This window comes from Centruroides vittatus, unplaced genomic scaffold (genome assembly GCF_030686945.1).
Source record: "Centruroides vittatus isolate TY-2023 unplaced genomic scaffold, ASM3068694v2 contig_452, whole genome shotgun sequence".
Lineage (NCBI taxonomy): Eukaryota > Metazoa > Arthropoda > Arachnida > Scorpiones > Buthidae > Centruroides > Centruroides vittatus.
The window spans coordinates 1,714,643-1,741,699 of record NW_027122248.1 but is presented as its reverse complement, the minus strand read 5'-3'; the positions used below and the strand labels follow the sequence as shown (position 1 = coordinate 1,741,699).

Here is a 27,057-nt window from a genome sequence, read left to right as displayed (position 1 = left end):
TCTCTGTACCCTCTAATGCTGATACCTACTGGTATATTGCACTTGGCCACTACATTACAAACATGTCTACATTAACCACAAATGTCTAGTTAGCTATTCCAGGCTTCTTGGGATATTCCATTTAAACCAGAAATGAAAGTAAAGAAATGAGCCAAGCAAGCGAAGTTCAATAAATATCAATGAAATTTGTAAAAAATTAAAAATATATAATATAAAATTCACTATATGACAGTAAATTCAAAAAATAGTAATTAGCATTTTTTCAAATATAAATTATTATTATTATATAAAATCATCATCCCTATTGATGAAAATGGAACATACTTAGCAATCGTATGTACGACTGGTCAGTTTGATAGACAACTATACCAGGTGTGGTTGTAATCGATCTTGTTTGCAGACAGTCCACCCACAAATAATTGGCAGTTGACTGTATTTTAGTTCCAATCATACCTAATAACTAGTTAAATAATACTATAATTTTATGCTTATAACCTGCAGATTATCTGTATTTATTGATAAAAGTTAATTTGAAAGCAGATACAGATTGTCTGCTTATTTTAACTTTCAGTTATTCGTAAAAACTCATTAAACAGCTTTTCCATCATTTAATCTTTCCAAGAGCATCTTCACAAACAAGAGAAATTTTTTTGAATGCCATAGATATATTCATTTGTTATGATTTTTTTCGAAACTGCCAAAAGCATGTATACATATTCCTAGTCTTCAGTTCTTTTTCATTCATTTTTCTATTTGTCAGTTCATGCTTTAATATTATTAGACACACTTACTTGAACTTGTATCTTGAAGGCAGATGAGTTTTTGTTAATTTCTCAAATATAATGGCTCTCGAAAAATTGTTTAAAAGCTTTCGTGTAGAAGCCATCTGTAATTTTGCTGTATTTTTATTTTCCACTGTGAACAGAAGCCGAACGATTAACTCTCAAACTAGTGCCATTGGATATTATCGATCTTAAAAGTGCATTTCATTTTTTCAGTATAATTTAACATTTATTATTATTTAAAATCATTACATATTTAATTGATATTATTTGATAAATAAAACAGGAATTAAACTTAACAATAAAAAATTGTGTTTGATGGCCATTTATATTTTCGTGATTAAATAGTTTAGGAGGTTCTGTCACAAATGCAGTGCACTCTTGCTAATCCATTCATTTTTCCTAATTTCATTGCTAATTTGTTCATTTTTTCACTAAAATTTCTAGCCAGGAAAATAGAAATCTTGAATTAATCTTTAAAAGCATATTGAATATGTCATTAACCCTTTTCGGCTTACCTTTCTTTACATATGACTCCACTAATCCAAACAATTTCACATGGTAATTAGATGGATTAATGGTTTTTTTTATAATCATGTTGGCCATAATGATAAGCTAGAGTTACATTGAGGAAATTGCTGGCTTGGATCCTGTTCTGGTTTTGTTTCTCTCAAATCTGTTTCAAAATTTATTTCTTAATTCCTAATTTTAATTTTGGATTTGATGTATTTAGTTGAGACACTTTGATTTAAATTCATTTCTGATTGAGAATCTCCAAGTGTCTTTGTTAAATTTTATTAATTTAGTAAAGCTTTTTCTAATTTAAATGGTAAAATAAATTATTATTTTAATTCATAAATATTTTAAAGTTTTATTTGGAAAAGTTGATTCTAAAATAACTTTCTTTTCTCTTTCAATAGAATTATCGTGATATAATAGATAACCCGACGGATTTAGGAAAAATTCGAGAGAATTTATTAGCAGATCATTACGAGAGTCCTGTTAAGTTTTGCAAAGATATGAGACTTTTATTTCAAAATTCTAGAAATTATAATACTAATAAGAAATCCCGTGTAAGTAATGCATTTCTATAATTTATTATTAAAATATAAGTACGTATCATTAGTTTTCTTATAATAAAATCTTATATATATGCATTTTAGATTTATTCGATGACCATTCGCTTATCGGCAATGTTCGAAGAACACATACGAGGTATTACTAGCGACTGGAGATCTGCAGTTAAATATGAAGAAAAATTAAGGAACAACCAGTACGTTAGTCATAGGTTAGTTCATATTTTTACTTGTGTTTTTGACATTGGTAAATTATTGACGGACTCATATCTGTCATATACTTAGATCAAGCATATAATTAAATTTTTACCATAAAAATATTATAAATTACATAGGAGGAGACCTTTTGCACAAGTTAGAACAGACATAGTTCCTTCTTTAAGTTCATCACGTGCCTTAAACCGTCCAAGTACAAGCGGTACTTCTAGTCGTTCGAGTACCTCAAACATGTCACAGCCTTCCACTTCCTACTCCCTAAGGAATGGAGATATTTCACGTCCTAGTACTAGCCGCAATTATACCTCATGTACAGAATCTAAAAATAAATCAAGCCAAGCCAAAACTAATGGAACAGGTAAGATAGTTGAAAGAAACAATTACATAATCCATTTACATTAAGAGTTTTTAAACATGTTTGTGAATTATAATAATAATCTTTTCTTTTACTTTATTGAATTCATTAATATATTTTTCAGTTATTATTATATCCAAGTTTATTTGGAACAAAAATCACTTGAAGTATAATAAAACTTATATTTTGCAGACCTAATATACAGGGGTTGTAATTTATGGTGTTTTATCTGCAATTTTGAAGTAATGCACTTTAATAATATAGTGTAAATAATAATGATGATAAATAACTCTTATTATGCATAAAAACTAAACTGTATGTTGAAAAAATTTCATTTAGCAGTTTTTTGGCTTATTTTCTCAAGTAAATGTGGCTACAGTGAAATTCCATTAACAGTGCATCTGGTATGCCAGCAAATCAATAAGCTGGCATATTCAGCTCATCTTTGGGGAAGTATCAGTGCATCGAGTATCTGTATTTATACGCAACTAGGTACCCAGTACCCAGTTAATTAAAACTAAAAGTAATAATTAAAATTAAAATCAAATCAATTTTGGAAAGTGAGGATAATGTGCATGTCTGTCTTGATTGATTTAGTTATAAAGTGTTAGTTGTGATTTCAGGCATGTTATGTTGTGGCAATGATGGAACATTTTGCTTTTAATATATAAAATATAAAGAAAATAAAGTAGACAGATAAATCTAAGTGTACAAAGGACAAAATAAGACTAGGTGCTCTTGTTTCAAACCAACTGGGAGTAGGAATAATCTGGAAAAATTGAAATGGTGTGTTAAGCAATCATAAAAGGCAGATTTATAGTTTTACATGCATAGATATGTCAAATTGTGTCCAGGAAATTGAAAAACCGGAAAAAATTCCATTATCCAATAAGTCGGCATATTCGATAACCCAGTTCCACATTGGTCTCATTGCCAGATTAGCAGAATGTCATTGTATTTTCATTTGTGAAATGCATCCTCTAAACTTTAGTGTATTTCTACAGTATAACTTATTCAGATTTGTGCAAACTTTAGTTTATACGCATTCTCCAGAAGAATAACTAAATATAACTACTCTGTTTAAATAATAATAATATTGATGGTAATAAATTTTTTATTTAAGCATTAACTGTAAACAATAATTAAATTATTGTTACATTAATATCTAAAGCTCTTCTTATAATTACTGAGACAAGTGTAACTCTGTATATAACATGGCAAGGCTAACTTGTTTAGAGTTACTTATGGTAACATTATACCTAAAAATAATTGTTTTTCAGGCATAATGTTATCATAAATAAATAATAGTGTCTCATTGACATTATTTGTTATGTCATTATAGTATAAATTCAAAATATTTATATTGAAATTTTTTCTGTAATTATACAGTGTTAATTTTTTAATATTAATTATTTTCTTCTGCTTACCTTCAGCATGTTAATTTTCAGTTTTACACGATAAAAAATTTCCAACGTGTAGTTTGAAAAATTATAAGTACATTTTTAAATTTTAGGTCCAAGGAAAAAAGAAAGAATTATTAAAAGCGACGAGGAAGACGGAGATAATTCGAGGTCGTCGTCGGGAGGAGCCACGAAAAAACTTAATACTCGGAGCAAGTATAAGTCAGGTGAATAAGTAATTTATAAATATAATATTGATGCATAAAAGACATAATATTATTACAGATAAAAGTATGAAATTCTGTAATAACTATTAATCGTTACATTTATTTACATTAGGAGTGACTAACGGAGAAATTAAAACCAGAAAAATAGTAACACGATCTCATCCAAAAAGAGTTAAACCTATCAGGCATTCTTCAGAAGAAGAAACAGTTCCTAGGAGACGAACAAGACAGGATTCTAGACTAAGGGAGGAAGCTAATCACATGGATAGTGAAACCGAAATTAGCAGCAATGTCGACAAAGAAGATTCTGAAGAAGAGCTTAGACCACAAAGGACTCGTCTCAGGAGAAGATGTAGAATTGTCAATTCTGTACGTAAACCGGAACCGGAAATTGTTCTGCGACCCAGAAGGACAAGATTGAGAGCAGTGATAAGTGAACCAAGTGAGGAAAGTGAATCAGAAGAAAAAACTAGTTCAAATAGTTCGGAAGAGAAAGATAACAGAGTAGATGAAAGTGAAAATGATAGTTCTAATGACAATAGCAAACAGAATAGTAGTAGTGATGATGATAGTTCTGACAGCAACACCGAACAAACATCTAACCTCAGTGAAGAAGAAAACGATGATGAGGAAGATGAGGAGGACGACGACGATGCACCGGTTCGCCGATCGTCACGTACGGCCACACGCAATTGCACACGAGCTACAAGGAGTGCCTTACACACTCGTCACGCCGATGCACCTAGTCGATTATCTTCTAGAATGCAGACGAGAAGCCGAGGACAGAGGACAGTCAGATATCGCGAGGAGAGTGACGGGGAGCCAGAATCTGATAACACGATCGGTTCGGAAGCCAGGGAAGTACTCTCGGTGAGTAGCAGAGGTAGGAGAAGAAAACTGACACGCCACGTTCGAGCCTTGTTCTACGATTGATAATATTTAGTGTGATATAGCCGATGGAATGTCATTGTCAATATCATTTGCTCATAGATCTCTACCTAACATACTGTATTTAAGTGCGTTGCGGCTTCCTTTTTTATATCCGTAACATCTTGTACAATCATCGGAAGGAAGAGATCGGCACACATCAGGGATTCTTTGTGACATAACGTTTTTGTCACTAGAAAAGTTACAATTAATTCCTTAAAGATGTTGTGTTAACATATAATCATCATTCCATTCATATTAATTTCTGAAAAATCTCATTTTCTGTGATATACGATGTTTTTTCCTTTATTTTCCAAGTAGATCAGTAAAACGGACTACTTACTCAAAATGCCATTGATCAATTTCTCGGTCGAGACTTAAAGACATGGCACATGTTACGTTATGTTACCATTACCATACATAATTTAGCCACAAAATTCAAAAGGAGGTTATCAGACAATAAAATTTGATTTTTCTAGAAATTTTTTTTCTAATCATCAATGTAATATATTGTTAATCATCTATAAATTAAATCAAGTGCTTTTTTCCCTCCCTTTAAGTATTATGCAATCTTTAAGAAATTGCTGATTAGTATCTTTGTGTATCTCCCTTTCTTTCCCCCATTGTTAATAATATCAATTATCTGATATGAAGGATAAAAGTGCTATTAAAAAGTCATATTTAACTATTATATCTTTAAGAATATCTTACTGCCATTAAACACTTCAAGATAAATGTTTAAATTATTAATGTTTTTGAAGTATCTCGAATTTTTAATTGCTGACGAGAGAGAGCAGTCGTACATCTAAAGTAAAAAAAAACACCCATGACACGGTTGAAAGTTAACACCGTCGTACACACGTGGATAATTAATTAGCCATTAACAGGTTTCCCGCATCTCTTTAATTTTCCAAGGTCCAACAAAATTTCCGATCTTTGATCATACATCTATAAATACAATTATTTAATTCTTATAAAAGCTAGTCATTTGCATGTAAGAGTATTTAATATTTTGTAATGTATTATTATTAAGTGACGACAATGGATTGGACAAATTGAAAATTTAATTTGCCCAATAGAGATGGTGAGAATCAAGTAGTAAGGTTTAAAATTGGTTTCTAAAGGTTTGTAAACTAGAAATTATAAAAAAGTTAATTTTTTCGGTTAAATTTGGCTCTTTTTTTTACAAATGTCGCAGTGAATCATGTGTAAAAATTATAACTTACATTAAAAATAAAGTAAAACTGCTGTACTTAAAGAAGTCAAAAGTTTGGATTTTTAATCGATAAAACTTTCGACACTAATTGTTAAAAAAAAAGATCTCGTCTACCAATTTAATATATACACCAGTAGGGGAGACGACTCCACATAAATTTGAAATCTATTTTATTGTATTGTTCCGTTTTTTTTAATTATTAATGTAAGATTCAGTTATTTTATGTTGGGATTACATAAATGTTCTGTATCCGTTAAAGTATTTCCTGTATTTAAAATAACACTGTAATTCTGTTTTGTTTACGTAAGATTTGACAATTGTAATACAAAGATTCTGCTATTACTGTATATGTTTATTAATTCCTATCGGTAATTAATGTTTAAATTAGATTTCAATAGTGCCTTCATTGCCCGCAGCACTCCGTTTTGTTTTGACCCATCGGTACGTATCCACATCTGGTCAAATCTCACTGCCTAACATTTAGATGTCACAAAATAAGCTTACATTTATAAATGAAGAGCTTTAAAGATTGCTATGAATTTGTGTGTAATGTGGACCAACTAAGGTGTTTTTAATGACTAAAACAATTGCCTTTTGTAACATAAAGATGCACAGATTTATATCCGAGACTAAATTCGAGATTCCTTACTCGTTCGGTCATCGACTCTGTCGTGTGGAAAATTAGAATGTCTCATTTTGTGACGGAAATATTTTATGACATTCATGTACGATAATTCTATGAGAAGCCACTACTGCCAATTTATGGAAATTACTTTTTAGTACACTTTGTTAAATTGTTGATGTACTCCAGAGGTCCGACGATCGTAATCATCTGTAAAAAGTTTTACTTTGCGTAACTTTCGAACGAAACTAATTCCTTCGACATCTTTTTATCGCAGTATCGAATAAAATTTTAAGTCTTTCCATTTATAAAGATTTTCATTCCACGATCAAAATGAATCCATAAATTTAATTTTGCTTATTTGTTGGTATGGCTGTTGGTTGTTTCATGTGGACAGGAAATAAAATAGTGCAGTTCTTCAATACTGTAATGTTTTCTTTCTTATAGATAAATGTAAAAATAAATATTTATTGAAATTTTGTACATTCTGTGAAGATTTTTTTATACAATAAATAAAATTAAATGCATAATGTAATATAGTGACAATTTATATACAGTTTAAAACGTTTAATGATAAATTTTGACATCTACAGGTGACCATTTGAGAATGACTTGCAATTACAATTTAATAAACTATACGATGCTGATTGATTTAACGCTTCTGTCGCCAAATCCACACCAGCTCTTCCATTCCGAGCTATACAATATCAAGTTAAATAGTAAGGGGAATGTCAGACTACAAATCACATAATACAGATTTGTAATGGGTGGAGTGGAGCCAAAAGGCCAGAACCACAGGCCCCTTCTTAATCCGTCTCTGAAGTGATGCGTGTAGGCCGCGGTCAGGGACAGCAGACCCATTCGGGCAGATTCCTTTCCCAACACATTTCCGAGCACGACGAGTGCCAAAATGGCAGAAAGCAGTAAGCTTGTGCAGTGAAGTGGCGGTCTCCGTCGTAGAGACAGCGCATCCTAGAAAAGGAAAAAAATGGCATTAAATAAAATACAATATAATAATAATAATAATAAATTTAAATTTGCTGTCATCTATGGAAGACATTAAATTTGATAATTTATAAGAAAATTATTGCAACACTAATGTTTAATCAAAAATCAGTATGCTGACTCCTTAAATTTCTTTAGCAATTGTTTAAAATTAACACTGACAGAATTAATAACTTCGAGACAAAGAATATATTGTTATTGGAACAATTAAGTTCATAAACAAAAGTAGTTTTAAAGAATGTTTTTTATTCTTACAAGTTACTCAAATTTATTAAAGATAAATGGATTCAAACGCAACATTACGTATTTGATCCAACTGAGATGACGTGTTTCTAAAAAATTTTACCAGAATAAACCAGCTTTAACTACTGCACCATAATATTGCTTTTGTTTCTAGTTTTCTAATGAAAGATGGAGTCGCTTGCCACAAGAAAGTTAACAATAATTGGTTGCAGAAATATAGCAGTCCCATAAGATTCTTCATATCACTAAAAAATGGACCTTAACATTTGTCTTTCATATTTTAACGACAGTCACATTTACGATACATTGAAATTTTGATAGTTTGCAGACACAATGAATTTATTCTTTAGACAATATAAATATAATATCCCAGTCTAGAAAATAAATATGTGAACTTGACGGCCGGATGGCCAAAACAAGGTGTCGGGACGGATTGAATCCCGGCCGGCAACCCAGGAATTTTTCGTGGGCAGTCTGTCCCGGATATGTCAGGTCTTGTTCCTTGTCTTGGCAAAACTCAACTGGTATGATTAAAAAGACATTCTTAGGACCCATGAGGCAAATTTTAAAATTTTGAGTTTAAAATTCCTTCTAATTTTAAATTTTTGATATATCTGTAAATAGAACTTACGGGGACAACATTCTTTAACTTTGTAAGAAAACTAAGTACATCAGCTCTCCAAAATTTTTTGACTGTCACAACACACAGATGGATATTTTCTATGTGACAACACATGGATTGAAAAAAGAGCAAATATGTGGACTACACAGAACTTTCAGCAGCAAATCCATTACCAAGTGAAGCTTGAATTGGATCAGTCCTCCACTGTGTGATAAATATCCATCAGGTGTGACGGTACAGAATTCTGCACCTATTTTACGTGCAAAAATATCCATTCGTGTATTCTGGCCCTTGTAAAATATCCTTATTCATACATTGAAAAATATGAAAGATTAACACTTCATCTCTGTTTATTTTTATAGAAATCAATTATACAAAACGTTTCAGATTTATCTTAAACCATTCTTGCTTATACAATTAAAAATTAAATTATGGAGTTAAGTTGAATTAAGTAAATTATTTTTGTAAATAATTGATTTGATTCAACTGTTCTTGAAACTATTATATTATGAAATGTAAAAACACTCAGTGCAATGCTACAAAAATTAACAACACAACTGTCTATCAACATTACAGAATTTACTTTTGTATTTTGATTTGGCATAAATTTTTTTACTTTTGTTTCATTGTATACCCTGGTTATTAAAATTTTGTAATTTTATATATTTCGGTTGCATTCTTATGCAAGAGGAACAATTTTGAAAAATGTTCTTTACCATTCGTCAAATAGCAGCATTATGTTCTCTGTGTACGATTATATTGCCTGAAGAGGACAGTTATAAACTGTCGAAAGTATTCACATAAATTTTTTCTGTAACACCAATAGACAGCTGTGTTACTAATTTTGAACCTATTATATTTGAAACAGATCCATCTTTAAGAATTGATCAGAATAAGTTAAATTTATTGCAATTCAGAAGATTTGATGTGTTATACAATTTGTTATAAAGTATAATCTTTGATACTTATCTACATACACTTCATCATTCATGAAGAAAAGGAAATATCTTTCTCAAAGCATTAAAACTATCGCATTCGCCAGTATATTTCTACTTTCAAGGTTTTTGTTCAAACTAGGACACAGTTTTCCTATGAGTGAGAATGATATAATGTACGTTACAGGATATCTCTATATGAGTTTATCACCACCACCAAAATTACCAAAAAGTTTTAGAAGTAACATTCCCTATCCCAGCCCTGTCCAACCACAGCCACAGGATGCATGCAGCCCAAAATGGAGTTTTCCTACAGCCCTTTTGAAGTTTGCATCTATCTATATATTTTACATTTTGTTATTCATGACATTAAAATAATCTTATCGTGCGCAAGTAGATTTAACATGTAAAAAATCATAAGCAAGCAGATCGTGCATGTGTTCAATATCGGCCAATAACAAACAACCGAAGGTAAGTCTTACGTCTGCCAAAGTGAATTGTTTCAACTCTGCTCTGGTCAGACCTTTCCACTTGAATCAGCTCATCCGGTGTTTTGAAGTAACAAAACTGTGCCGAGGGTTGATCGGTCTTACGCATTTCTATACATCACGGCACAGATTAAATTGAAAAGCAGTTTTGTTATATTTAAACATACAAAGTGCATTGAGCATCCACATTTCAAGCAAGTATAAACTAGATTTCAAATTCCATGAAGACACCAAAACTACCGGTCAATTCTGTGTGCACCAACTCTGCTGACTCGTGTCAAGTGTTTCTATGGTGCAGAAACAATTGACTCCAATCTGAGTCAGTTTGAGTGCTGCTTTATTAACTGAAGCAGATTAGTTCAGTTGCATCTACAAGATGCACATGTTTTTAATAACAACATATGTATATATATATATATATATTATTTATGAGTGAAGTCAACAAAAACATGTTATAAATTAATGAGTTGATACATGAGAATGATAGATAATAAATACATACAAGTAAAAAAGGTAAAAGAATAAATCTTTTGTCTTTTTAAAACCTTTCTATTTCCAGTAAAACATAAAAATATTAATACAATAAGGAAATACAAACAAAGGTATATTATAAACCAGGATTCTGACCACTATATATACCAGCACAATCAGAAGACCCATACCAATATAAGATAGTCGCCTTTAGAGCATTAGTAAAAAGAGCGTTCACCCACAACAGCAGAAGTGAAGACACTGCTAAAGAACTCAAACGTCTGGGAGATATAGCAGCCAATCATGGATATAACAAAAGCATAATTCATAAGTTAGCCTGGAAGCTCCACCATCCACACAATAGAAACTGAAATGACATAGGACAAGTGGGATATACCAGAATTCCTGAGCAAGAAAATAACACAAATCGTGTAATTGTCCAATACAATAAAAACCTCCATCACACATATAGGGAAATAGTGGAAGAGAAAGGAATCAAATTAACATATACAAGGACCCAGACAATATACGAGCTGCTAAGAAATGACAAAGACAAGATGAACACCAGGAGAGCACCAGGAGTATACAAAGTACCAATCAAGGATAATAGATTTCACAAGAACCTAGTATATATAGGATCAACAAAAAAGTCGATACAAAAAAGGCTAAAAAAACATAAATACAATAGACAAAAATAAGAATACAACCGAATTGTCTACATATGCATCAGACCCAGATATACATGCTGACCTAACGGCCGCTACCCTTATAAAAAAATCATTACAAACCGACCATATAAGGGAATTGGAAAAATTGGAAATATACAAGGCCAGCAAAGCAGGAAACTGCATAAATTATAAAGACAGCAACGCCATATCGTATGCATGGCAATATGCATGCCAGGGACAGCAGATGTGACATCTTACTCGTGGAATTATGGGCTAGAGTATTAATATGCAATCGGTGAAAGCCTATAATGGGGAAAAGCATAAATAGCCAAAATAATTTACATCAAATAATTCGAACACCTGTATTGATTGGCAGTTAATTTTTAAACTCTGCGCATTCCAATTTTAGAACATTAATGAACCTGAAGCAGTTCTCGATAGAGATACGAAAACGTTTGTTTGAACAAGCTAATATTCTTATGTTTTACTGGAAATAGAAAGGTTTTAAAAAGACATATTATAACTTCCAGTATTTAAGAGTGATAGTTAATAAATCTTTTATTATATTTGATCATATTCAGCCTTCAATAGTTAGAAAATAGCCTACAAAGATTTTGGAACTTGAGAGGAAATTTGGATTTTTGTGATTAAAGATGGCAATGATATTTCTGAGTTCTACAATGAACAATGGCTTCTAGATTTATGTTTTCTAACAAATAAAACAATACAACGGGTCAACACCATTCAAAACAGACATTCAGTCTAAAGTATCCGGACCATATTTGTCAGTGTTGCACGAGATCCAATCTTAATAGACCGACAAGATAAGACAATGCAATGTATGAGCAATCTGCTATGGGGAGATGTCTGGGACTTTCAACAGAAAACGGACCCCCCCATTTAAGCATGGCAAACTCCACAGGGCTTGCTGATGGGAGAAGTGCAAATCCACGACAGACCTCCGGCATTGGGTGGCTGTACCCGCTTGGCTGCCGGCGGGCACTCCATTATTAAAACAGTTATGCATTAATCCTTTGGAGCATCTTTCATAATGAAATTTCTTTAAAACACGTAAAAATGGCCTCGATTCAATGATACGTTTGGGATCTCAATAGAATAGTACGAGCAAAAAAAGTCTACAACTTTGGTAATGTGGTTCTGACCATCTAATTCAGATGTGTAATTGTACCTCGACAATTACATCTGATAAACTGATTAAATAATTGGCATTTCGGTAGGTTTGACCGCAGCCTACAATAAAAACAGAGCCTAGTCATTTGCTCTGAACACGTATGTCGATGCTGAGGCAGTTTGCACATTTTCTTCACTAGGAGCACTGACGACCAGACTATTTGATCAAGTGATCAATCTAAACTCCAACCAAATGCCGAATTCTATCGGGCTAGATATGGCTAAATACTAAATAAATTATGCAACCAATTTGGCACTAGAGGGAGGTGTTAGGTGCCATCTCTTATTAAGAGACTAATAATTTATTTAGTATTTAGCCATATCTAGCCCAATAGAATTCGGCATTTGATTGGAGTTAGCTTTATAGCAATGTTACTTATATACAAGTGATCAATGATAATACTATTGCAGACATGCTTATGGTATATTTTGAAAATACTATATATCAAGATACTAGTGAATTTTAAAAAGGTTCGATTTAAAATGGTTCATTGCTCTGTCATTTTGTACTTCAAATAAATCGAAAAAAGATGGAACAAGTTTTCACGAATATTCCGCGGAAGAGAATCTATGTTTAAAATGGATAAAAGCTGTCAGCAGAAAAGGTAAGATTTATTTAATACTTCATAGTTAAATAATGTAGGAAAAATGCTACTTGATGCTACTTTTGCAATTATTTTATTATATACTGTAAGGGCAAAAACCTCGTGCAAAAACCACGTGTCCCCATATTTCCCAAAATTTACCTCCCCATTGTGGTCTTTTGTGGCTTTTATAAAACCCCCATAAAAAAACACATGGAAAATTTCAACCCCCAAAAATGTATATATCACTCCCTTTTATCGAATTTCTCGGATATTTCGAAAACGGTAAAAGGATATTGCTAAAAATGACATGGGTGTATTTGAAAAGCACTTAATTTCAGCTTTTTAAATAAAGATAAAATTAAATACATATACTCCTCCCTTAATGAGGACACGTACGGTTTTTGCACCTCTAACTGCAATGAGATTATATTGCGGTTGCATTTTAAACTTTTGTACAATTTATCTATTTATGCATACAAATTATTTATAGATAACTTATACAGTAAATCTATTAGTTATACTAACTCTTTTTAAAATTTACAGATGAAAACAGTTCAAAACTTGGAAGCCAAGTGACTGGTCAGTTGTCTGCAGTAAGCACTTTCTGGAATAAGATTATAAACCAGGATTGAAAAAGAGAATATTGATTCGAAATGCCGTCCCAAGCGTTTTTCACGAATACCCATCCTATAAGCAGGTTGTTCGTAAAGAAGCCAGAAGAGAAGTAAAAAAGGTTAGTCCCAAGAAAGGAGTTTGTACTGGTATGAAATGAAAGTGTGTTCAATCTGAGCAACATGTACATGATCAAATCCCATTAATGAGTCCAGTGCACGGAGCTGTTTTTTTAGACTATGAAAGCAAGTTCTCCAGTTCCACACCCACATGTGAACTTTCAGACTGTGACATAGGGCCATCTAGTTCTGCATCTAGTATAGAAGTTTCTGTAGGGACAAGTTATACAATGTCCCTACTGAAGTCTGACAAGACTGAAAACTTTGGAGCAGAAATGCAGGAAGCAAGATCACACTATCAAGCATCTATATGAAGAATAGCATAGAATGAAAGCAGAAAATAAATTGTTAGCTGGAAAACTTGAAAAATATCATATAAAAAGCTTAGAGAATGACAGTGCCCAAGGTATGTTACAATAATTTATGCAATAACATATTAATATTCCTAATATCCTATTATATCAATATAGTACATTATAACACAAAATTGGTTTTATGTAGTCTACTATTGATTGTTTAATTTTTTTGGTCGATCTGTGTTAGTGACTAATAAAATTATATGTATTTTTAGGTAACAGCACAGAAGATTTCATACTTGAACAACTGGTTGTTTACAATGAACAACAGCCTCATTGGAGACAACATGGTAAAATACTATGTCTTATGGAGCAAAAAGTCTTCTACGGCATTTACATTTGCTAGAAAAACTCCACTTTTATTATTACCATTAAAATCAACATTGAAAAGATATATAGGCTCTGTTTCTGGGGTTAGTAAGGGTTCCCTAATTAAGCAACGATTAACTCAGGAGGCAAAAAAGTTGTCACAAGGGGAAAATTAGGTTCACTTATTTCGGATGAAATGACCATTAAACCTAATCAGCAGTATAACAAGCAAGCAGACAAATTAGTGGGAACAGTAAAGATGAATGGCCTGGAAAAACAACTCGGACTTGAACATGTCACAGCAAATAGTCTCTTGTGTTTTCAGGATTTTCGAATTCCTGTTGCATATTTTTTACCAGTGATTTAAAAGGTCAGGAACTTCATACTTTAACTTTACATGTGATCCATTCAGTGGAGGCAGCAGGTCTAAAAGTACTTCAGGATATGGCCATAGTAAAAATGTTAAGTTATTTGAATTACTTAGTGCTGTAAACTCTCCAATTCTGAAGATTCCATACCCACTGGACAATAATCGTTCAATATTCCTATCATATGATCCATGTCATATATTAAAAAATTTCTGGTCATTGCTTCTTTCTCCAAGTAGGGTAATGGTGAATCAAGGAAAACATAATGGTTTTTTTCTCCAAAACTTGTTTCACCAACAGAGAGATCATGTTATTAAACCAGTAAGACGCTTAACTTTTAAATATGTCTACCCAACAAATTTTAATAAGATGAAGGTTAAGCATGCAGTGGACATATGCAGCCAAAATGCAATTGCTGCACTGAAGTTTTTACAGAAGCACGGACCCAGATTTGGGAAGTTGAACTTTGTTGAGGCCGAGGGCACAATTGAGTATTTGGAAATGATGCAAAAATGGTTTGCTGTTCACAATATCAGCAATACTCAACACCACATTCATTTCAGAAATGCAACAGTGATGCAGTTTATTTCTGCTAATGACGAAAGGCTCGATTAGTTGGAAGATGAGTTTTTGGGATATTTACAGTCCTGGAAAGATAGCTGTGACAGTCCCAATGTTCAGTTTATCAGTAAGCAAACTTATGAAGCTGCTTGCCTTACAACCAGATCCACTGTTCTGTGTATCAGATATTTGTTGGAGAATGGTTTTGATTTTATATTAACCAGAAAATTCAATTCAGATGATATAGAGAACCTTTTTAGTGGACTATGGTCCATGTCTGGATCCAATGACCAAACAAATGCCCGCAGCATAATGCAAGGACTGCATACAATTCTTAAAACAGGATTAATTAGTGCATCCCTTAAAAGCAATGCAAAAAGCTTAGCTTGAGGAATGGTTGCCTCCTGACAAAGTCATGCCATTATTGTAAATCAGATATTATATTTTAATTAATAAATTACTTTAATAGACCTAATTAATAATAAAGTAATCATTATAATAATAATTTATTATTTTTAAAGGTATGCATGGATAAGAACCATACTTTCGAGGAAGTTACTAAGCATATTGAGCCACAACTGAAACAGCTAAGATTAGACCTTCAAATATTATAAAGTCAAACATTTAATCCGCTACAATGGTATACATTGCTGGATACTTAGTACGTATCACCGAAGAGAATATTGCATGTACTGACTGTTCGGACATACTTCCATCGGTGAAATCCCCTGCACCTATCATGGGCATAATAAATTTAAATGATCTAGGCAGGCTTATACCCGAAAGTAGAATTTATTGGGTTTTTGCAGCAACTCGAAGGCCGTTCATGCAGGCTTACCATCTTTAATTCGGCAACCAGCTATGATGCATAATTTATGCATCTTATATTATTCTTCCTTGGATGGAGAAAAATCCATTGTTTATGTGTGATAAAGATGGTCACCCAAATTTACTGTGTAATCTAATTCTAAGAAAATTCATCAGACCCTACATTTCCAACTACACATGACATGCATATTCAAAGAATCGTAGACCCAAAACTTCAAATAATAAACCTTTATCACGGAAAATAATAAAAGTGGCACCTCTATAAACACAGGGTGGCCGCAACTGGTACACGGGTGGGCCAGAACTGGTATAGGCATAGTCAAAACTGGTGATTTTTGCAATATTTTAAAAAATTCTAAATTTTGTTTATAAAATATTAAAATTAATAAAAAATGAATGTAATAAAGTAAAATAGAACATGTTTTTGCATTATTTTTACTATGTTTCATTACTTTAAAAAATTGTAAGAATATAAAAATATTTTTTAAAGTTGAAAATTGTCTTAATGTGGCCACAAGTACGGTACATCTACACTATTAATTATCATCGCATTTAACCGTCTAGATGATTATTGATAATATATTTATTGTTTTAGACTGTTCTGCACAAATCCGGGCAAAATCTTAATTAAAAAAATCTAATAATTTGCTATATTCTAAGTTTGAATTACTGTTTTGTTTTACAAGCATATGACAGCATTAATCAGTGTGTTGTTATGGTCTGTTGTGTGGCTCCATCTCGCGGAAGAAAGTATTTTCCTTCGGACATCCATTTGACTAGGCTGTGGTTTGACAGAGGATAAGATACTCACTCTCAATCGAAAGGACTTAGCCATGAGGAAATGATCGACGTCTATAAAACTAGACAAGCACCCGCACAGGAACAGTTCCTTGTATAATCTGTAATTACGAGCGAAACTTTCTTTGCAAATCACCATGCACCAGCTGACGGAACCCAGAGCGAAATGCACCAGAGTATCGACAAAGGCCAGATTGTCGCCCTTTATGGTTTTCGCAGCCCACCTGTCTACGTATATACCGATCGCCAGTAGAATATTCGATAATATAAAATATTTAAAGGCGAACAGAAGCGCTCCTTCGGATACCGGCGACATCCCGTCGTTTCGAAGGATTGCGCCCAAACTCCGCGATAGATGGCGCTGAAGAGCCCGTTACACGTTGCCACCGCCTCGGCTACCGATTACCCTAAAAATAATACTGTGTCGTGATTCTTTCAAATGACGATTTTGTAAAATTTTAAAATGTCGCCCCGGCTTACTAATATTTTATTAATATTAATAATTCTTATTGTTTGAGGTAGGCCCACTTCAGTTTAGCGTCAAACTCGATACACCGCCAATTTCGGAGGCGAACAAATGGCACCTTTAATTAAATCATAGAGTAATGTACGTTCGTAAAGTCGAACGAGTTAAACGAGAATGACGTCATCGTTATTCTTGTTTCGTTAGACTTTTCGAACGATTCGTTATAACTAAATGGCTGTTTCTAAAATCGAAGATATGAATGTTGCTAGTGCAGCCTTATCCAAAATATTTTTCTTAGGTTGCTTCGGATGGACAGTTATTTCAATCATTTCACCTTTTAATTCACAATTTAAACACTCGAGTAGATCTAGAAACATCGATATCGTCGGGCGCCATTTTCTTAACGAAGTAAACTAACTCTTTCCTTTGTGAGCTTCGTTAGAGTTTCGTTCGATACGTCATCACCGCGGAGCATGCGCACTGAGCGAGAGTACTACTTTTCGTAAAATACGTCAGTATTTTTCGCCAAATGGCGTCAACGTACTTCGTGTCGTGTATTATTCCTTAGTACAATTAAGGTGATTGATAGAGGATATGCGTTACGTAATTTTGGGATGTGTCGAGGGATGGTGAAATGGTAGTTGCCAACTTGCATTACGTAATTTTACGGACGATCCCTTACGCTGCTGAGTCAAGCAGTGGCACATTCAAAATTTAATTTTGGGGAAGCCAAGTTAAACAGATAAATTTTGTTTTAAAATCTAACTCTTAGATTTATAAATGAATAAATAGCACTGTTGTTCCTTTTACAATCGCTAGTTTTATTATATAAATACCCATTTATTGGGTTCCACGGGAGATATTATTGACTTTATCATTCTGGGTTTAAATTATGATTTTCCATAAGTGTGCATAATTTTTGCGGCAAGGTTATTAAATACCTTCAAAAATATTTAATATAAAACTTTTCTAGAGCAAGATTACTTTATTTATTCACTATTTAAAACATATGCATGTGCACTGAGCGAGACTACTACTTTTCGAATGATTCGTTACTAACGCGTTTAACTCGTTTGACTTTACGAACGTACCCATAGTTTCACTGGTTGATAAAAGTATATTATATTGAAACGAGCAATTATTTATTGTGACGTCGTCACAATGCCGGGCAGCAATTTTTATTTTAAAATATATGCTCTCCACCTCAAATTAGTAGTGGCTTGCCCCTACACATCATATTTTTCCTGTTAGCGATAGAGTCGTGCCGGTCATCTAACTCCTTTCGGGGGTAAGGTTTTGAATTGAAATAACGTGACTTTCGGTTTGCACCGGAAGTTCCTATATAGTTAATCGGGGCCTCCTGCCCTTACGGTTTCCATATCTGATCTCGCCTTTCATCTATCTAATTTCATTCTCGAGATTAAGGAAGGACAAACGGACGATGGGAATTTATAGGTCTACAATTTTTTCAAATTGCAGTCCAATGACAATCCTATCACGTCTACACAAAGTAGGCATATTATTTGTAACAATTTACCGTGCAATAACTGCAATTATTAAATTATTGATTCGTGTATAGCATTATAATTAACTTTTGAAATAATTTCTGACGAAAAGACCTTAAAAAAAATTTATTATAAAAATATCAAAATTATTTTGATTTTGAAAACGCTTAAGTACAAGGCCTTCCGAGAAGATGGCGCTGTAGTTTGTATATGTTATAAAAATTAGCTAAATTGTTAGCATCTTACCGGGCACACCGGAACGATTGCTGACGTGTGGCTCCTTTGGTCTTTCAAATTTTGGTGTTTTCCTAGGTTCAGATTTAGTTACACTGGTATCGAGATGGTGTTGTCCACGAGTAATGCGTGTTTTTCACGCTCATTGTAACTAAATTTGAACCTACCTTTATATTAAACGAAAACAATGGCACACAATTTTAAATGACGAGCAGAAGTGGAGTGATGGGATAAGTAAGGATAGAATGTTTATCTCTCTGCTCTAAGCTTTTTGATCCATCTGTATCAATTTTTTTTTCACATTTATTTTCTGGACTCCGTTGAAAATATAAACTTCCGAGAGAACTGGACACCATACTCTTCTCCCGATTAGATCTCCTTGACACTTCATGATAAACATTTTGTTTACGGCAACGCGACACGTGGGCAATCTGTCGAGGGATGCTGCCTTCCGGAAGGACTTTTATGGGAAACTGGTCCCTATTTAGGTGTTACAAACGTAAGTGGGTATGCGGGTGATCGTTGCCATGCGTTACAAAAAGGTGGAAGTATATACAAAACGTTACGTAACGCTAATCTTTAAATCGACTGATGCTTGTTAAATATATACGGATTAAGTTACCGTCAGTATTTTTCGCCAAATGGCGTCAACGTACTTCGTGTCGTGTATTATTCCTTAGTACAATTAAGGTGATTGATAGGGGATATGCGTTACGTAATTTTGGAATCTGTCGGGGGATGATGAAATGGTAGTTGGAAACTTGCATTACGTAATTTTACGGACGATCCCTTACGCTGCTGAGTCAAGCAGTGGCACATTCAAAATTTAATTTTGGGGAAGCCAAGTTAAACAGATAAATTTTGTTTTAAAATCTAACTCTTAGATTTATAAATGAATAAATAGCACTGTTGTTCCTTTTACAATCGCTAGTTTTATTATATAAATACCCATTTATTGGGTTCCACGGGAGATATTATTGACTTTATCATTCTGGGTTTAAATTATGATTTTCCATAAGTGTGCATAATTTTTGCGGCAAGGTTATTAAATACCTTCAAAAATATTTAATATAAAACTTTTCTAGAGCAAGATTACTTTATTTATTCACTATTTAAAACATATACATGCATTGTTAATTTCTAATATGTTTGGTCGGTATATAAAGATAGAAAAATACATTTAACAAATTGAAATAAAAATATCTGCGTAGCAAAATAAACTGAGATAGGAACATAGAAATTATAATAAATAACTAACATTAAAAAACCATGGCGCACAATTTTATATGACGAGCAGGAGTGGGAGTGATGGGATAAGGCAACGCAACAAACGTGCGATCTGCCAAGGGGGTGCCTCATTGAAAGACCTTTCTTTCAATGGAAAATTAGCCACTACGTACGTTCACGCGTGAAGAAAACCTAGAAAACTCTACCTGGCCTGCTCGAACCCACGACTAACCAGTATTCAGTGGTGTTATCCACTCTACCAACAGTTTGTAAGAATCAAAGTAAACACAGGATAACGTAATGCTTGATTTTGTTGTCCGTTAAATTTAAATAATAATATTTTAAATAATTAAATTTATTAATCAGCTTGCTTATTAAAGAATAAGTATTTATATCAAAACAAATAAATTAAAATCGAGGGCAAAACATTTCTACAAGGAAAAATTTGTTTCGTTGTTACATCTTGGTACGGATGGATTTTTTTTCTTATCAAATTTTTTTCCATGACTAGATTAAGAAATGTAGTGTTGTAATTATTATACACGCAATATGTTAAATCGACCGATTTTAAATATAATGAGTACTATCGAACAGGAATAAATATTTGAAGTATAGCCTATATATTGGACAGTTGACAATTGAAAGTAGTAGAAATGAACTGCAAGATCTTTAAAATGAAGTTTCGTAGGAAGATAATTACGTCAAGGTATTTTCAGGAATAGAAAAAAAAAAAAATAATAATGACAATTCATGCCCCCAACAAACGTCAAACAGAATTGTGCTTTGTTATACTTGTATACGACGATCCAATCTGGTTTTACTCTTCCTTTCTGTTGTATAACATATTGAAAACTCTTCCTGTTGTTCCAATTCTTCATAATATAAAGATGACATTCTGTCATCACAATTATACTAATTGTCTTTGTAGTGAAGTCTCCCTTTTTACAATTTAACATAATGAGAACGGCCGACACATAATAGCTGCATTATCTGCGATTAAGGAAGTTCATAATGACACTAAAATAAAACGGAAAGGGAACGAATCAAAACGAAACAATTAAGATTTTAGGCGTAGATAAAAGGATTTAAAAAAAAAGGAAAGAAATCTTAACGTGAAATCCGATCCATCGAGCCTCTAAGGAATTGATTTGATTAATGTACAAGTATTGTTTAATACGAACAGCAAATATGGCGTGGCGTGTATATTGTTTACGCCGTATTAAACGCGTAACTCGTTAATTTACGCGTGAAATTCATTAATCGCATGGTTGATAACTTTTAATTTAATAATCAAAGTCTGTTGAATCAATACTTTAAGTGAGATTTCTAAAGGAATTTTACATTATAGAAAAATCGACGTAACATAATCGAGATAAACGTAACAAGTACTGTATACGTAACCCACTTTCTAGATGGAGATTTTGTTATTTTTAAAAAATAATAATACCGGTTGGTTCCTCATATTTTTGAACTGATGTCTCATCGACATTAACAGATATTGGCTTGTTACGCGCGCGAAAAATGGATCAAAGGGCAGAAAGAAAACACGATTTATATAATGCGTAATTAATAATTTCCACTTTATAACAAATGGAAACTGGTTTAGACACTTTAACACGCGAGTGAAAATCTTATATTTAAAAAAGAAAAATAAAAATTGAATATCGTTTTACGCGGCGAATGACAATGGCCGACGTAAAGGAAGTAATCGGGGATAGGAAACAATAGTGATGAAGGCGTGTCCGAATCGGTCAAACGAGGTCCTCACGTGCGAAAAGTAATGCCCCGGTTAACGTGGAGGGAGTTCACCTTGGATTATACGCGATGGATAGACATTTTTCAACATTAAACGACTCGAACGGTCGATAATCGATTATGATCGGATGGATCTTCTTTTTGGCACTCTTCTGCGGGATTTTGACGGGTGAGTAGAATATTTTATGAAACCCGATCGTTACTAGTTGAGATATTTTTCTAGATAATTTTTATAAATATGTAAAATAAGACGATTCTTTCAGATGCCACGTGTAAAGACCTATTTATAACGTAAAATTCGTACGTTTAAGCGTTTAATCGATGGCAATGGTACCCTTTTAGTATCCGAAATTAGGTCAAAACCTTGAAACGATCGAAAGACAAATAAAAAAAAAAAAACTAGTTTTAAAAACATATTGTCTTTTGTCCTCAAAAACTTTGCCTGTAGTTGATATCAATTAATTCGATTTTTTTCCCCCACCATTTTAAGAATACTCAATTAAGACGTCACACTACGAAGACATGACGGACATCTCTCTAAAAGGGCATTCACCGTTGGTGGACATTCTTACAGGTCAGTGATCTTTGTATAATTTTCGAGACCGTTAAATTATGGGGTTTTTTTTAATGAGGATAAAAATAGTATCGGAGAATCAGATCAATTGTTAATGTTGATCGATCGTCCGTGCAGTATTTTAATGCGTTCGAACGACTAAAATATGCTCAAGATATGGTACGAAACATATGGAGATGGATTAATTGTTGGCATTATCTTGCCAACGTAATATTTGGTAAGGCACGAATATTTCCAAAATAGAATTAAATTCAAACTCCGCCGTAATTAAAAAAAATGGCGATCGAAGTCTCGATCGAGTTTGATAGATCGATCGTAACTTTTTTTTTTTTTTTTTTGCTCGAAGCTTACTGGGTCAAGCGAGCTTTGCGATTAAAATTTGACCCGTACTTTTAATTAAAAAATAACTTCATTAACGTTACAGAAACGTTTTAGTGTCAAGTTTATTTAAATTAAAATATTTTTTTGTACTTCGTGTGCGAGTCTTTACCCTAACGAGTAAAATTTTAATCGAAGAGATTAAGCAAATATTTATTACCTTAAAAGCTTACTCATTAATTTTAAACGTGTTTATTATTCTAAACGCGTGCACGAAGGAAACCTGTTTATGTAAAATGACTCTTATGGGGAAAAATTGTTAATTATGACACATATTAAGTAAGTTTATAAAATTCGAATTTAATAAATTTTAATGTTTTTAAACTGATTAAACCCTACGTTATAAATTTAGTTAATTTATTCCATTAAATTACTGGTAGTTTCGTTAAAACACGGGTTAAATGGAAACTACCACTAAATCGAAATTGAACACACATATGGAAAGTAGAATGTTAAAATCAATATGAAGTCATGTAATTTGTAGTAGTCCTGTATTAAATTCGATATTTTTCTGGAGAATACATACTCCAAACAGGTAAAGAATTGGTTTGGTTTGATAAGACACCGCGATAGACAACACACGAATGATCAGTCAAGGAAAGACTTTCAATGTAAATTTAGCCGCACGTGAAGGAAGCCCAAAAAACTTTACGTGCCAACCCACTGGTGAGACACGAACCCGTGACTAACTATAAGTTTTCAGACGTTTTCATCCACTCTTCCACTGGTGGGCACCTACAGAATTAAAATCAGGAATCCGGGCGAGCAATACTCAGGAATTTTCCACAGGTGGTAAGTCTCAGATATGTCGAGCCAGGTCCCTCTCCGGCTCCATTTGTAATCATTCTGGGCCTGGTCGAACCCACGACGTACACGTCGTGGGTTCGACCAGGCCCAGAATGATTACAAATGCCTTCTTAATGTTCACAGGATGGAGACAAAAATTTTTAAAAATCAGAAATATTGTTAGACTAAGTTGAACAATTTATTATCATGAACATTAATAGTTACTTTAGACATTTTTTTAAACATAGATGTGGAAGATTTCGAAGATTCTCGTCCATACAGACAGATTCCCGCTTCGAGGGAAGTGACAACGCCCATGTCGTCTATTCTTCCATTCCAGAAGGCAAGAAAACATAAAACAACGCGCACAAATTCAAAATATAAACGAAAATTATATATCACATTCTAAAATCTGTAATTAAAGTATGAACTTTGTCATCGTAACGCTGTGAAACGATAGAAATTCTTATTAAATAAATGCCTTTTTATTAATCATTTTTATCGTTATTTTAATTAGTAAAATTAAACGACATTCCAATCATAATTTCGAAGAAAAAAATTATAAAAGTTTAATGATAATTTAATATATTTTTTCAATAAAGAAATTAATAATACTATGTAAAGTTTAGCCTTCATTTATGCTAAACAAACTGGAGAGACTCGTTCTTTTGATTCTTGTTAGTTTATAGCCTACAATTTGTCCATCTCGTTAACCCTTTAAATGAAGAATTCATTCTACCAAATAAATTAGTTTCTCCCTTACACAAATCTCGTCGATCTTCCATTATTAATATAATAATTGGGTTATGTTTTTGATATAGAAGCAAACGGAAGCCCTAAGCTGCAGCTCAGGCCTCACATTTTTAATGTATATTTACTGGGTGGATGGGCCCTGCGGTTAGCATACTAGCGAAGATAATAACTTACTCAACTTTCCAAAATACGGAACAATGTATCTTTATTGTCTGCTGGATATTTAATGTGAAATTTCGATAGGCGAGAAAGTTCCTGTTTCTTTTCTAGCACAGGTTGCAGGATCAAAGGTTCGATAACCCTTTTTTTAGTAAGTTGTAAGCTTCATCCTTTTCACCTGCCACTAAAGAACGCCACATTTGGTATAATTATTACATTCCTTAATGTGGGGAAGTCATATTTTCCTCTTCGCCAAAGCATCGAGAGGAGTACCTCTAGACACATGCCAACTTTTAAATTATAAAAATTAAGCTCGTATACTTTACGACTTTCTTCATTGGTTGTTTTGTTGTGTATACCAAATACAATACGGTGATAATTTATTTTAAAGATGCCATTATCATAAAGAAATTCACAGAATTGAGGAAGTGCCAAATAATTTCCTCCCGAGCAACTATCACGAATCTGTTTACCCTTTGCACCCTTGTTGACGATGTGGGTCAGGGAAGAATTGGACAACTCGACTCGAGAGTTCTTTTCGTGTCGTCATCTTCTAAAATCCAAATCCTCGGGCGACTTGACCTCTCGGGTGAATCTCTACAAATGTTTGAAGGTTGTAATAGTTGTGGAAAGTAACGGAAACTTTCAGCACCTGCCATTCTGATATATTATATATGTGCCACTTACTGTTGGATTTTTTTCTACTCCAACGAATACTCTTTGTATTGTAATGTTATCGGTCGAGCTGATTTTCGCTCTTTTATGTAAGTAAATTTTACTTCTATTCGTTTAAATGATTTCGATTATCTTTTTCCCCCCATCGCCATACACTGGGATTTTTGTAAAGAAAGAAAGATCTGTCTGCTATTGATGTATCTTTGTTAAGTTTTCTAATTCGAGTAACAATGGAAGGTAACAAAAATTGGAACTAGCTAAATCCTACATGAATAACGGCTAAAACATATTAATGGATACAGGGCTGTGGCTCTAAACCATAACATACAATAGGCCCTTCTCTTCCATCTTGTATGTGAAGTCCTCAGCTCTACCATAGACTCATAAGTCGAGGTCCTTGTTTAGCTTCCGTGCAAATATGGCCCTAATATAACTCCATGTAGCATAAATTACATTTCCATCTTTTATTTTTTAAATTATTCACGTGTTTCTAAAATTTCACGTACTGAAGGTAACTCAATAATGCTCAGTTATAGAAATAATTATAAACATTTATAGATATATTTTGTAATCTATGGGAAGATTAAATTCCATAGATTAATCTGAAAGAAAATCTTAAATATTTCTGAAGTATTGCAATTTAAATCTGATTATTTTATTCGTTTATCCGTAGGTGTTTTTCAAACTAGGATACATTCTCAGGTAATCGATTTTTATAATTAAGTTATTCACAAGTTAACGGAACTGACGAATATTTCCTTTTTTTAAATACTAGAGGCCTCCAATTAGGAACGATCTGGATACAAATCTTATAGATCTAGACGATAATATCCCCGGAAGAGCGGGTATAGACTATCCCACATATCATATTGTGCCCAAAACCAATTTTAAGTGTTTACGTTATGAATTTGCGGGATATTTCGGAGACCCGGAAACTGGATGCCAGGTAATTTTTCTGTTTTCCTTTTTATTTCTTTGTATTTTAAAGATTATCTGGCGCTTTTTTGCATTCATTCAGGCATTTCACGTTTGCTTCCCGGATGGAAGAAATGCCAGTTTCCTGTGCGTCAACGGGACAGTGTTTCACCAAAGGTATTTCGTATGCGACTGGTGGTTCCATTTTAATTGTTCTCAAGCTCCGAAGTTTTACGAGCAAAACAAGTATCGTCGTCCACCTTTACCTGTTCTTCCTCCTGCGCCTAGGAAGATCTTAACCAAACCTATACCCGAACCGAAAAAAGTGGTTCCTCCCAAACCTCGAACACCGATAAACAGAAGCACTAACAAACCGGCAATTACGAGAAAAAGAGAGGATCCTAAGCAGAAATCCAAAAATTGTTATTGCCCATGTCGATAAGATACGAGTTGTACATTTAACACCCTAACAAAATTTACAATTATTATCCTTTTTTTAATTTTATAATATTTTAAGTGAATTTAATAACTTCTCAAAAGGAAATGAAGAATTTCTCTTTTAAATAATTAACCCAGTAGAAATTTTCCTCTTTTTATTTATAGTCTTAATATGTCCCATTTTTCTCATATAATGAATGCTAGTTTTTT

At 33.1% G+C, this 27,057-nt stretch overlaps 3 protein-coding genes and 1 long non-coding RNA gene across 5 annotated transcripts in view; 3 read left to right on the top strand and 1 right to left on the bottom strand.

The window, feature by feature from the left end:
• The window catches only part of BRWD3 (bromodomain and WD repeat-containing protein), a 77,470-nt gene extending 70,166 nt beyond the window's left edge, over positions 1–7,304 (top strand). For both annotated transcript variants that reach the window (XM_067272667.1, XM_067272666.1), the window contains 5 exons: positions 1,703–1,855; positions 1,946–2,070; positions 2,194–2,432; positions 3,943–4,056; positions 4,169–7,304. In XM_067272667.1, coding sequence (XP_067128768.1) covers positions 1,703–1,855; positions 1,946–2,070; positions 2,194–2,432; positions 3,943–4,056; positions 4,169–4,989 — 1,452 coding nt within the window. In that variant the 3' untranslated portion in view covers positions 4,990–7,304. The remainder of the gene's footprint in view (positions 1–1,702; positions 1,856–1,945; positions 2,071–2,193; positions 2,433–3,942; positions 4,057–4,168) is intronic.
• Positions 7,305–7,367: 63 nt separating this feature from the next.
• LOC136977210 (transmembrane protein 267) lies at positions 7,368–17,331 on the bottom strand. Its single transcript, XM_067272677.1, has 2 exons — positions 16,996–17,331; positions 7,368–7,793 (listed from the first exon to the last, which is right to left on the bottom strand). Exons 1-2 carry the CDS (start codon positions 17,296–17,298, stop codon positions 7,455–7,457), a joined length of 642 nt encoding a protein of 213 aa, XP_067128778.1. The 5' UTR covers positions 17,299–17,331; the 3' UTR covers positions 7,368–7,454.
• A 4,692-nt stretch (positions 17,332–22,023) lies between these two features.
• Positions 22,024–24,511, top strand: LOC136977250 (uncharacterized). Its single transcript, XR_010881056.1, has 3 exons — positions 22,024–22,338; positions 22,660–22,743; positions 24,156–24,511. It is a non-coding gene; the product is annotated as an uncharacterized lncRNA (long non-coding RNA).
• An 801-nt stretch (positions 24,512–25,312) lies between these two features.
• LOC136977236 (uncharacterized) lies at positions 25,313–26,851 on the top strand. The gene is made up of 4 exons (XM_067272707.1): positions 25,313–25,408; positions 26,104–26,196; positions 26,270–26,440; positions 26,513–26,851. The coding sequence occupies exons 1-4, from the start codon at positions 25,313–25,315 to the stop codon at positions 26,849–26,851; spliced, it is 699 nt and encodes a 232-aa protein (XP_067128808.1).
• The last annotated feature ends 206 nt before the right edge of the window (positions 26,852–27,057 follow it).

Excerpts from the sequence above, each read along its gene's own strand:
- LOC136977210 (XM_067272677.1), bottom strand. The coding sequence starts at position 17,298 with ATGTCGCCGGTATCCGAAGGAGCGCTTCTGTTCGCCTTTAAATATTTT. Across the intron at positions 7,794-16,995 it reads CTAAGTCCTTTCGATTGAGA|GATGCGCTGTCTCTACGACG; the intron begins GTGAGTATCTTA and ends TTCCTTTTCTAG.
- LOC136977236 (XM_067272707.1), top strand. The coding sequence starts at position 25,313 with ATGTGGGTCAGGGAAGAATTGGACAACTCGACTCGAGAGTTCTTTTCG. Across the intron at positions 25,409-26,103 it reads CGGGCGACTTGACCTCTCGG|AAAATCTTAAATATTTCTGA; the intron begins GTGAATCTCTAC and ends TTAATCTGAAAG. Across the intron at positions 26,197-26,269 it reads AAACTAGGATACATTCTCAG|AGGCCTCCAATTAGGAACGA; the intron begins GTAATCGATTTT and ends TTTAAATACTAG.